Here is a 13,170-nt window from a genome sequence, read left to right as displayed (position 1 = left end):
TTCTAGTTCTAGAAGACTCTGAAAAATATCTTTGTTAACGGTCATTTACAATGTTTCAGAATTTTCACCTTTTGTTTCAGTTAGTCCATAAATGATTAGGTTAGATCGGGGGCTGTAGTTTTCTAGTTCGTCTACTTTCTTTTCGAGTGACTTAACTACACTGCGAATGCTGCGCAGTTCTTCCTGGTAAGTGTTTATCTTGTCGTCCAGGTTAGAAAACGTGCCTAGTTGCTTTTCGATTTCAACCAGCCGCTTCTCTTTAATATCCTTAATGTCACACGAGATTTCTTTCAGCTGCTTTGAAATCTGAGTAAGATCAGGGCCAGGGTTTGATTCAATGTCCCCCCCCCCCTGAAATAGCAACCTTCTCAGTGAGAAACAAACAGCATGCAGCAAACAACTCGGCCGTGAGCACGGCAGCACCAATAAAAAGAAATCGCTTGAATGAAGACATTTGCCATAGTGTTTTCTCACCTGCACGGCAAGACGAAAAGGGTTGCGAGTGATCCACATTGTTGCGGTGCCACCGTGCCCTGTGACCGAGTCGTCGAACGGGTGTCTCTTTATAGGCTCCCTGAAAGGTGTCGCTCCGCGTAGCTCGTGTGCATAGTCCTCTGCATCCAATGACGTAGAATGACATGGCAGTCTGCTGAACGGTTGCGAGACCAGATTTCCGGTGCTGTGATTGCAGATTTCGCAGGGGAACAGCGGTGTTGCATGCGTAGAAGCGTTCAGCGTGACGTGGTTTAAGCAGCCCTCAGCACGCAGAACACCAAGTAACTGCACGGCAAGAAGAAAAGGGTTGTGAGTGATCCACATCGTTGTGGTGCCACCGTGCTCTGTGATTCATTGTTTTTAATTGTTTCATTGTTCATTGTTCAGAAAATTCATTGTTTTTCTGCTACGATTTGTAGTTTTACCATGTGTATTGTTATTATTGGTGTTGATGTATTGTTTGTCTGTTGTTTTGCATGCTACAAATGTACAAATGATTGGATGGTGCTTTTTTTCGGTTTTATATGTATGCTTTCCCTGCAGTGGTTGCCTTGCGAGATTGGCAGTATTGCTAAACAAAAAAAACTTAATGAGTGAGCTTGGGAATAGTTCTGGATGCTAAGGTGAATCAATCAATAAAAACTGGCCAGGGCAAGCGAGGCATGGTGACTGAAGGCAGAATAAAGAGATTGACTGGAAGGACAGACATGGCAAGATGGCTAGTGGAAAAGGTTGGAGCGGGATATGTACTGTGCAAGTGTGTTTGGAAACTGTGATGACTGGACTTGGTTATTAGATTTTTTATATCATAGCGAGGCAAGTAAAAATTGGAGGAAAGGAAACCTGAGAAATCAATCAATCAAATCCTATGGCTTTCAGGAAAAGCTGTGTTGCACAAGACCGACGACTCCCTGAGTCAGTTCTTTCTGGGTCCTGGTTCTCGTGCCTGGCTGAATCCGTCCAATGCCCTGCATGTGGTTCACTTCACCCTTCGCAACCTGGCTGCACTGTGTGACGTGGGCGCCACCGAAAAGTACTTCCCGGCATTGCTCAAGGTCAGCGCTGGCTTCTCACTAGGCATAATGTATGCACAACGAAAAAGAGGGAACTGCTTGAGGGGCTCATTTCTTTGTTAGACTCAGCTCAGTGAAACAAGCGGAGGTAAAGGGGTAGTGCCATGGAATTTCAAGGCTATAACAAGCCTCTTGTGGGGTTTTTTCTGTATGCAAGGACACTTCACACAAGTGGTCGGACACAGCGAATGTTTAGAATATATTTTAGTTTATTTTCAAATTGTATCTTAATGCTTATTCTCCTGATTGAGACCCTGAGTAGTTGACACTACACTGATGTAGCTCTGTAAGGCAGGCAGCGAAAGTTGTAGTGACGTGATACAATATCTGTAGTGAGGTGAGCGACCCCCAGGCCTCGGCCACGTATGTACGGACAAAGCATCGCATGTTCTTGCCATAACAGCTGTCTGCGAAGTTGTTTTTGCTGGCGCTTGTGGTGTGGCATGTGTGTGCGAGAGCGGATGATAGCCAGCACAATGCAGATCAAAGCTTTGTATTGTCATGGGACTAAGCCACCTACACTGCTACATCACTGCTCAGCCTGGTGCACAGAAACCGAAGCTGAATATTGTTCACATAAATGAGATGATATTAAAATATTTCAGGAGAACAAGTGAATCTTGGCATGTGCATTGTGCTTCTTGGAGTTATAAGAAGTGCTTGTAGCAAAGTACGTGCAAGCCACAAATATGGTGGCACTACTCCTTTAAAGGGGACCTGCAACACTTCTTGGGCATGGTCAGAAAATGCTGCTGATCAATTGTAGAGGCTCCCGAGAACATGCGAGCCAAATGTTATAGTGCAGCACACTGCTTGCAAAGTATCAGTCAGCTAAAAATTTCTTTCCCTTCTCTCGACAAGTGACGGAGGAAGCTCAAAAATTACTCGCACAAGGCCCTCTATCAGCCATTGGCTAAAATTAAACATGGTAATTGATTGATATGTGGGGTTTAACGTGCCAAAACCACTTCATGATTATGAGAGACACTGTAGTGGAGGGCTCCGGAAATTTCGACCACCTGGGGTTCTTTAACGTGCACCCAAATCTGAGCACACGGGCCTACAACATTTCTGCCTCCATCGGAAATGCAGCCGCCGCAGCCGGGATTCGAACCCGTGCCATGCGGGTCAGCAGCCGAGTACCTTAGCCACTAGACCACCGCGGCGGGGCGTTAAACATGGTATGCTCTGTCGTTACAGGGATTGTCGGGGGAGGTCGGGAGTTGTCTATTCTAGCGCGCGAACACACGGAAAAAGCCGTGTATTCGAGCAAAAAAAAAAGTGGTCAAGGTCACGAGGCACGTGTTATGTATTTTCTTTCCCATGCCGTCCCCCTCTGCGCTTCCAGTGTTTTCGCCGGGATGAGTGGAGAGATACTACGATTTCTGTGTGCGACAAATCTTTGTACTAACTTCGTTAACTCTGGATGGATTCCTAAAATTTTTGTGATGTTGAATTCGTTAGGCAATTAGCTTCTTTGGTGATTTCATTCCATGATTACTTGGAAAAGTGTTTCAGCGTTCCTATAACACTTTCGTGATTGTGAAAAATTCGGCCCATCTTGGGTAGTCCAGAAAACTTAATTTTTTTAATGACTTCCAAAGTTACTGATGTTAATGTTTATGGTGTCAAATTGTGCTGCTAGGGGTTGATTCTCAAGCCCGGTGGCGGCACTCTAGTGGCTTAGGTACTCAGCTGCTGGCCCGCAGGTCCCGGGATCGAATCCCGGCTGCGGCGGCTGCATTTTCGATGGAGGCGAAAATGCTGTAGGCTCGTGTGCTCAGATTTGGACGCACAATAAAGAACCCCAGGTGGTCAAAATTTCCGGAGCCCTCCACTACGGCGTCTCTCATAATCATATGGTGGTTTTGGGACGCTAAACACCACATATCAATATTGAGTTATATTTCAAACACGGTCAGTTTGAAACCACAAATTTATTACACAAATTTATTAACAATGGTATGAAAAAAACTATCAAACGAAAAACATTGTAAACATGAGCAAAGAAATTTCAAAGATCCATCAACACTGCTCTGAACAACCTAAGCATAAAAAGAAATTGAAATAAACATTTCAAGCATGAAGAGCACACACAATTGTCCTGTAAATATAAGCAGTGTAAATACAAAAGTTTTTGTGTACATAAAATAACATTACCCGTGGTGTCTTTCATGCCACTCTGCGAAGCAGTTTTGCGATGTGGTAAAATACAGGATTGCCACGCATGTTTCACAGAAAACACTTGCTTTCTGTTCAACTTTTCTTTGTTCATAGCATAATTTACAGTTCCTGATATTTCCTCTTTTGGCTGGTGTCGTTAGCGCTGAGGAGTGTTTTGTGTAGGAGCATCAAGATGGACTGTGGGACCTCTAAGAACCGTCCCTCTCGCTGTACATTGGCATCTGATAAATATGCGTCCAAGCATAATTATTTGTGCTTTTGCATAGCTCTTCAATAACTTGAACATTAAAAAACAAAAAGGTGGCAGCACTCACTACAGCGCTGCCGCCGGCAAGTAGTCCTGCCTGAAGGAAGTGGACGCCCTGCAGATAAAAGCACTAGTCTTCAGAACACATCAGATCGATCAATTTACACGGACGCGCGCCGGCAATAACGTGGCTTGAGCACAAAGCTGAACTCACCGGTGGACGGCCGCTGATGTTTCGGGGCGGTTTGATGAACTCTCATTGTCCGCGCTGAAATCAAAAGTGTTGATGTTGTCTTTAGCGCCTGTGCTGTTTTGTCACTTGAATATTTTATCCCAGAAGCATGAAAACCCCCCGAAATTCGCCATTTCCACGAAGCGGTCACACACGACGTCGACGCCATGATTGAAACTATTCACACTCACTCGCACGTGTGGAAAAGTGCTTTAAAATCACTACATGGTGAAGAAAGAGAAACACAAAAGCGAAACTCATTAAATACTTTTTCTTTTACGCATTAGATAGTGCAAGGGGTCCAAAAGCATTCGAAACAGGGTGAATATTGAAGTTGTAAACATCGAAAACATACTATCGATGGGGATAGACGCAGTCACGAAAGTGTTAAGTGAGACACGGGGGATATTGTTGACTTAGGTGCGAAGCACATTTGGGGCTAGCTTGTCGGCGTGTTATGTCAATGTGTGTCATGTAGTCAATGTCCATCATACAAATGGGGGTGTGCCACAATGGTAAAACCTACCACTCGCCACCGGTCCACTAAAAACGAAGATGGCAACAGTTAGCCAAGCAAATAGCTGACGACATTGGTGAAACAGAAACGCGCTTCCCTACATGTCGTAGAGAACAGAACTGAGTATGTAGGAAAGGAGAAGAAGCACCACCTTAAAAGGTAAGCTTTGTTCTAATGCAGTTTTATGGCAATGTTAGTGAAGTGGAAACAGCCTTCTCAACATGCCCGGTTTCAGGCTGGGCACCACTATACCACCTCATCATTGAGATCTCTCTCAAAACACTGCACACTTCAGGCCTTTCCAGGTGTCATGCTGGCGGAGCTGAAACAACCTTCCCCCATGCTTTTCCCTCCCCAATTTTTTTAACCTCCTCAGTCCCAACAATGCACCAATGAAAAAAGCTTTTGCAAAACTGTGTTATTTGACTTTCTGCTCTTAGAAATAAATGCAGAAAAATGATGAATTGGAAATATTGAACAGTTGTCTCAAAATGTGATAGTACCCATTTGCGTACTCCTAATCTAATAAAGTCTCTAAGATTGAGTGCAACAAAATTATCACACCAAAATTATTTTCAATATGATCTACAGGGCATACACAGTTAAAGAAATGTAGTATAGACGTGGTTCACGCTACAACTAAGAAACTTATCTTTCACTTATCACGAGGACGCAACCGAGCGCTCGTGCAGTACTCAGTCATTTTCAGTTGCTCGTTTGGCGAATATGACTAGACGCACAGTGCCACTTCTCAAGGCTTCATGAAAGCAACTCATCTTTACTGTGCCAAGACAGATTTGTACATGCGGATATCTAACTGTGATGATCTGTAGCCTTTAAAACAACAGTACCCCATTGGGTACCGCGGGACCGAGATGGTTAAACTGAGTAGTTAGACCGTAAATTGAAATCAATTAAAGGGCTGTAAAGACGCACCCCTTTTGTCTGCAGAGCTTGAGACAACACCCTTTGAAACATGGATCAGATGCTCAGAACTCGAATCGGGCGTCTGAAGCTCAGATGTGTCATTTGAAGGCTGTGGGATTGTTTCCCACTGATGCAGGGGATGATTTTTTATTCACTCTAATTTATTTCAGTACATATATGTCCTGATTATTACCCTACAGTTAGAAAACAGCTAATAATGTCTACCATGCTTTTCATCAAAAGCACGGCTTCTGAGGTTGCTGTGCGTGAGCTGCTCTTTTGTAGCTCTTGTTTGTTGAAGAAGTAACTTTCGTAGAACTTGTTTTGTGATCGCCTATGTACAATAATATTGCAGTGGTTGTTAGTTATTTTTAGGGGTGTGCGGTTTTGATATCTTTTCTACCAATATATACTATAGTGTTTTTTCTGTTTTTCTTTAAAACATTCATTTAGGCAGTGCTTGTGTCATCACTTTTTGTTGGATCTCATCGTCACTTTTTCTCATCCACTCTCTGTTTGCGCTGGCCGTCATGAGCCGATACAGCACAGATCCGCTGTGCTACGCTTTGCATGGGGGAACATTTCATCACATTTCGTTAGACTTACCATAAAGGTAAGTCTAAGGAAATGTGACCATAATTGCTTTCCTGAAACATGACGGAAATTTGAAATTAGCAGTGAAGTTTCGATGAGGCGCTTTTTCCTAATTATATAGTGCCTACCGTCTTTGGGAGGCATGCTACTTTAGCTTGCATGGTAATGTCAATTTTTTCATAAGCTGGCATAGAACGAAGGTTAGCGATTTGATTGATGCGATTGAACAGTGCATCTATGCTTGATGTATGTCTAAGTTATGAGTGAGTGGCATATTGTGAAACTTTTTTTTCCCTTCAGATCTTTGCTTGGAATCCACAGCAGTTCAAGAGTCAATTCCTGAGCATTGTTCCTGCCTTCATATCAGCCAAGAGTGTAGTTGAGGTAGCTGTCAAACATTTGTTGTTTTGGTTGTTTTTTTCATATTTTGTTATTGTTGTTTTTTAGTGAACGCAGTTTCTTGATGTTTGTAAGTGCGACGTGTCATATTCAAAATTTATTGCTTGAATTTGTTGATACTGTTTGTTCGTGTTCAGCCCAGAGCATCAGCGTGAAAATGGTGACAATGATTCTTTAAATAGCAATTTTTGTGTAGTTGCTCACTTCTGTCGTGCATTCTGTGTCTGGATTTAAGTGCTTTGTACTTACATACCGCATCTTTGTGAACATTAATGGGAGCTCTACTGCACAGTCTGTTGTCTTATGGACCTTACGGAGCACATGCGTCTGGGCGTCGATTAGCCATGCACAGCGAAAATGCTTCATTGTGGCTAACAGCGCGAAGACCTAGACATAAAATAGAAGTGGACAAGGCACAGCGCTGATTTTCAACTGAAGTTCTATTGAAACCCAGGAACGTATATAACATACGAACAGAACTACTTGTGACGAAGCTGGCCTTTTCATTTTCATAGTGCCAAGCCCGAAAAAACAAACAAAAAAAACTTGCCTCTATTGTAGGCCTAATGAAACAGTGGAGACAGCGTTCACAAAGAGAAAATGTTTATCGAACATGAAGATGAAACAAAGAAGTTGGTTCATGATGCAAATAACCTGAGAAACAAGTCCTTTTGCGCAAGTCCCCAAGTCCTCTTGCGTGTATTTCTTTGTTGGCCTTTTTTGTGACGCTTCTAGTTGCATCATAATGGCGCCGCATTTGCCCATGCCCCACTCTTTCCGAGTTGTCGTCACTGCTTCCCTCGCCGGTGACTTCTTTGTCACTGTCTTCAAACAGTGTGCAATCCTCGGTGCCATCAAGCGCATTGAATATGCCACATTTCTTAAAAGTGCGCGCTATCAAAGTTCACGGATTGTCATCCCACACTGCAGCTCTTCCAGCGACGGCACTATAATGATGCCGCCTGTTTGACCCCATTGAGCTACACCACACATAGACTACTCAAAGTGCGACTAGAAATGACAAATGCTCGCCTCAACACTCTTCACAATTACACTCTGCCAAAATGATCAAAATGGCGGCCTCACGTGTGTACTTGACTTAGCTACCAACGGCTGTAATGCTGCCTAAATGGCGTTACTTGTGCACCGCTTTTTTCAATGAACAATGGCGCGTTTTCGAAATTCGCAAATTCAAGCTGACCCTAAAGTTTGATGCTAAGAAAATTAAAAAAAAAAAAAACAACTATCGGACGAGATTCGAATAATCATGGTATACACTGTGCATCAAGGCATTGTCAAGTGGACAAAATGCTGTGAAAATACAAACAAATCTGCACCAACTCGCCCAATTTTTCATCTTGCGAAAATGCTTGTTCAATTATTAAAAGCCCGTGATATCATGCCTGCGCTTCACATAACGCATTACTCAGCACAGCATCAATAATGAAGTATGTACCGTGGTTGATGCACTTTTTCTTCAGCAACGTTACGCCGCATTGGCAACTTAAATTGGCAGTGTTACAATAGCACCCTCCGGTCTCTCCCCCATTGGCAATTCCTTTGCCAATTCCTCTGCGCTGCCGCGGAATCTGCATGGTAGTGTGATTGTAATGTGTTATTCATAGGTTGTTTGTTACGTATTTCCGTGGTACTGCTGCAGTGTAAAGCGAAATGTTTTATAAATACCAGCATAAACGAGCCTATGTAGTCATATCGTCCAATTGCTCGTGAAAACATGATTGCTTGAACTGTATTTTATGGTTTATCTGCCATGGAAAGAAACAAAAAGGTATTCTACCAGAAAAAAAAGTGTTATGCACAATCGTATCAAATCTTTGTGCTTTATTTTAATGGCAGTTTCTTCTATCATCTGATGTGATTTAGATAATGGAAATTGGCTCATTGCTGTTGCATTATAATAGGTGTGTAATTATAACAAATATCAGTTAAATCGCTCCTTATGTCATGTGTGACATTACAGCAACATTTTAATGGGTGAATATGGGGACAAAACAATAAAAAACGTGTATATACTTATTTTCTCTCTCTTCCTGTTACATGCCACCCTCTAAAGTCATGCCAAGGCTGGCACAATGGCGGACATTTGCGTGATGAATTACAAGTACCACTACCAGCCTATTACAATATCTGCTTCAGTTGCAGTGAATGCATGCTTTAAGGATGCGTACAGAGGCGCACTTGGCTCATGCTATCACGTTCTTCAGGTGTTCCACAGTCTGGTGGACCTGCCCGCACTAACTGCAGCCCTGCTTCACGAAAGAGAGACGATGGGAGTGCCGCAAGGGGCTCGCGTAAAGCGCCAGTCCTCGCTTCACCTTGGCTCGGAGGTGCACAAGTCCATGCTCAAGTTTGTGCTTCGCGATGTCAGTGGCATCGGGGACACGTTCGAAGGGTGAGCGGCTATCGTCTGTGCCAATACAACACACTCTCGAAATTATTGTATCATGTAGTTAAAGGACATTGCAACATAGGCTTTTTTCATATTATCGCTTATTTTAAAGGTTTCCCAACCAGGCAGAGACATTCCCTTCTGACAACGCTTTTACTTCCACGATATAGCTGCTTTAAATAATCCTTATTTCCCTAGAAACATTGTTCATTAGAACTACCGAACTGATAATATTTTAACACTAGACCGGTTTCTTCGTTTGAAAAAACACTTGCAGTAGTTTGGTAGCTCCCTTGAATACCTTTCTGTTTGAGTCATTCCTGTTTGTTTTATGATCTTGTACATTCGATTATCTATCCGACGAATTTTTCTTTGAAATTTATATTCTATTTTTGTGTTTCTTCAGCTTGTTCATGTATTCTTGCATTTGACAGTTACCATTTGCTATTTAATTCTATTGTATTTCTTGTTCACTTCTAGCATTGTTGTTTCACCTGTATACATTGTATTTTTTGCTTCATCAATTTTTTTTTTGTATATGCTTGCACCTTTTTTGGGGGAATATCATTTAACTGCTATATTTCACTCCTGCTATAGTCTCTGTGACTCCTGTATCAATGAATAAATCTGTTCGTGGCATATGCAGACTACATATGGTGTCGGTATTCTGTCTTCAGTTCATCCTGTAATTTAACGCATTCAGCCAAAGGCGGCTTCCTGTTTGTTTTATGACTCACCGCTCACATGTAAACTGAATTTTCATGTTGCGTAACCATACTCTGAGCATAGAGTGCGCATTTGCTATGGTGGTGTATCATGTAAAATTTCACACTGCTAAGTTTAAAAAGGCGGGCTGGATTGTCATCTGCTGCAGTCACACTTTATTAACGGTGAAATGCAACAAAATGTGCGTGAAATTTGGTTACTGTGCACATTAAAAACCACAGATTGTCAAATCTAATCTCGACTCCCCAACTACCTCATGATCATAGCTTTTTTCTGGCAGGTGAATCTGTCAAATTGAATATGTAAAAACCTGAAGCATGTAATCATTTTTTCGTCTGGCAACTTTTGCAGTAGACAAGCCTCGATTACCACAGCTGCTGGCTCCTGCTTGCTTCTTTGTATAACACATTAACTCTTTCAGCCGTGGATTTTTTAATTTTTCTTGTAGACATTTTTTTTTGTGCCTGTTTTCCTAATATTTAGGACACCAGAAGACCACGAACAAAAAACTGACCCAGTGATGCAAGTTATTTGTCGAATAATGAACATGGCATAAAATTAGATCGTCAGGTCTCGGATGTTGTGAAATGAGATAAATGGCTTCTTTATTCCACTGACTCACTAAAGTACACAAAATGCAAACCAACACATTACTTTTCACTGCAACACTCACTGAAACGACTTCACTACACCATTCTAAAAGTGGCGCTTACGGGCTTCGGTTTGACTCAAGACTTTGGTCAAGCCTTTTTTCTTTGTTCCCCCTGTTTAGCAAAGATGCCACTGATTTTGATGCCAAATGTGGTGAGAATTATTGGAGAAGTGTTCTGCCTAGAATGAGTAGTTTTGGTTTCGTTTCCAAGTTGCTAGGGCAAATTTTGGGTGGTGACACCTCCACTGCCGAAGGGGTTAATAAAGCTTCGTTCATGTTCTCTTTATTAGTTGACTAAGTTGCGGATCAGTCATAGTGTGTGCGAGGAAGACGTTAGCTTATTACGGCAGAACTCATCATTTGTAGTTTTATACGTAAAGCCCTCAGTTCTTGATTGCAGCGAAAAAATTCAAGAGCATACCTAGTTTAATTACTATGCAAATTTCACATCTTTCATAAAAGATGTTGCTGAGCTTGGTTACGTCGGCCTAAATGTTTGGCTTCCAGTGTGTGTTTGCTTGCAGTGATAGGAAAGGCAAATGCATTGCCAGATTTTTTTGTTGTTGTAAGCCTGCAGTTTATACCCTTATTATATAAATCAGTGTACCTTGTGCAGTGTATTCCCCTTGTACATGGCCTTTGGGTTGAGAAAGAAATGCCAAACTATGAGATAAAAGTGAATTGTCAGAAATTGTTGTCAGAGACATTTGTTGATTGTCCATCATTGGTCGGCAAAAGAAGTGGAACTTACTCGGGCTCGCAAGAGAAATATATTGTAGTTGTCTTTTCAACAATGAGGCAATGCAGAGGCCACATTTTATTTATGTACGTGATTTGGTGCAACAAAAGTGTTCTCGACAACACTTCATGCGTAAAAGGAAAAGATGCTATTTTCCAGCCTCTCTTCCTCTTTCAACTTTTGTGGATGCCCAACTAATGTGGCAGGCACAGTGGTGCTCCATTTGGGTCCGCAGTTTGAAATCAGTCTCATAAACGTCAATATAAAAAAACATCTGAAATATCGAATGTTTAGTGTCCAATTTTTCGGATTTCCTGCCCAGATTTCAGGCCTAAAACAGCATTGATTGAGCCGCAACTTCTGCTACATCCATCATCTTCATGTTGGAAGTAGTGTTTCCTCGAGTCGAAACATTTGCGACCATAGCAGGGATATTGAAAGGCAGCTTCGCCGCAAAGTGAGGGTGGGATGGTGTGAATCATATATAAAACCTGAAGGGGCCATTGTTAATTGAATGTTCGATGTATTTGGCTTCAGAAAGTTCAAATAATTTGAATAGTAAAATACTAGTGTGAATCGAGTAGCAAAGACGATTTGAAATGTATTCGAAATTTTGAATATTTGCCCACCTTTACTTTGCAGTCATTGCATTCTCAGCTGACTGCAATTTGACAACCAGGCATATTGATGAGTCATATGCACTCATACTGTTGTCCTCCCACCTCTCAGCGTCGCCAAGTTCCACACCCTGATTGCTGACCAGGTCAATCACCCGAAAGTTATTCGCTGTTCAGAGCATGCTCCGGACCTCCTTGGGTGAGTGACACTTACCAACTTACCAAATATGTCATTGAAAGCTCTTTCGCACCTTTGACTAGCACCAGTTGTGTGACCATTAATGACTGGCAACCAAAAAGTGACTCTAAATGACCGATGTTCGGAGCTGCGTGCGGCCTCTACCCATTTCCACACGAAATTCATGTCTGCTCGCATACGGCTCGTATTGGCATTGCCCCGTAAGATACGCTGATGTTTTGTTCCTCCGTGCTTGATTGGTTCAGATGCTTTTAAATGCAGTCATGCGACTTAAAAATTGAGCAGTGAGCGACTGAGTCAGAGCAGCTGCTTTGTAACCAAAGCGGCCATTTGTGACCGGTCACTTTGAGACTGATTTTGTCTAGTCAATCACGCTGCTTATAGGTGTGAACAAGCCTTCATTCTAATTAAATATCTTCCCCACGTTACAGACAGTCCTGAAGAGACTTTACGTCCACTGTTGTGTGTGGAAGAAAAGAATGATGATCCAAACAGATTTTTACAATAGCTTTTTGTCTCAACCTTGAAAGGCATGCTATGCCTCTCTTTATGCTTGTCTCTATTGGTATTATCGATTGGCGGACTTGGAGTGGCCGACGAATTTTTCGCCGGAGGGCTCCACTCTGACGAAGAGCAACACAATGGAATCTACTGATGGAACACACGCATTCCCTCTGGAGCAAATGGCAGGGTCAGAATGAAATGCAATGCGTGCGTCTCTCTTCTTGCTTGATTGGGCACGCTCGGCACAGCGACACTACGCTATCAAAATGTGAGCTCTGACGTGAGGCCCACTGATGCGACCGGCGTTTGTTGGCGCGCCCATAGTTGGGACCGTTTCAAGGCATGGGGCGCTGGCGACATCCGGTCAAATCTGCCAATTTTCGCGGAGTAGAAAAAGTTGCTCTGTGGAGTGGATCTCGTGAAGGAGCGGCTCCAGATCTGCCAATGGAACATACAGGGAGCACTCTGAATCTGCCAATAGAATAGACTTGCTCCGCATGGAGCAGAAGAATGTATTACCGGAAGTGCTCCGAATCTGCCTACGGATGACACCATATGTCAGGTGCTGCGTAATTAAAGTCTTTATAAGAGACACGCACCAAAGAGCACTTCTTGTCTATTATATGGGGTGTCTCTTATGAACAGGGTGCCACAT

The 13,170-nt window shown here is 42.7% G+C and overlaps 1 protein-coding gene and 1 long non-coding RNA gene across 8 annotated transcripts in view; one reads left to right on the top strand and one right to left on the bottom strand.

Moving 5' to 3' along the window:
- The window catches only part of LOC142767495 (uncharacterized), a 28,529-nt gene extending 23,229 nt beyond the window's left edge, over window positions 1-5,300 (bottom strand). Inside the window, exons 1-3 of one of the 2 annotated variants that reach the window (XR_012884924.1) lie at window positions 4,214-5,300; window positions 4,067-4,114; window positions 475-780 (exon numbers count right to left, since the gene is read on the bottom strand). This is a non-coding gene — a long non-coding RNA (uncharacterized LOC142767495). The remainder of the gene's footprint in view (window positions 1-474; window positions 781-4,066; window positions 4,115-4,213) is intronic. The other variant, XR_012884923.1, reaches the window with a different exon arrangement.
- LOC119179454 (AP-5 complex subunit zeta-1) overlaps window positions 1-13,170 on the top strand; it is a 101,847-nt gene that overhangs the window by 40,109 nt on the left and 48,568 nt on the right. For all 6 annotated transcript variants that reach the window (XM_075869240.1, XM_075869241.1, XM_075869239.1 and 3 more), the window contains exons 9-12: window positions 1,375-1,550; window positions 6,570-6,653; window positions 8,894-9,081; window positions 11,925-12,011. In XM_075869240.1, coding sequence (XP_075725355.1) covers window positions 1,375-1,550; window positions 6,570-6,653; window positions 8,894-9,081; window positions 11,925-12,011 — 535 coding nt within the window. The remainder of the gene's footprint in view (window positions 1-1,374; window positions 1,551-6,569; window positions 6,654-8,893; window positions 9,082-11,924; window positions 12,012-13,170) is intronic.

The sequence above is a fragment of the Rhipicephalus microplus genome, chromosome 7 (genome assembly GCF_043290135.1).
Source record: "Rhipicephalus microplus isolate Deutch F79 chromosome 7, USDA_Rmic, whole genome shotgun sequence".
NCBI classification, from domain to species: Eukaryota; Metazoa; Arthropoda; class Arachnida; order Ixodida; family Ixodidae; genus Rhipicephalus; species Rhipicephalus microplus.
The sequence above is the reverse complement of the archived record's forward strand: the minus strand, read 5'-3'. Positions and strand labels throughout refer to the sequence as shown.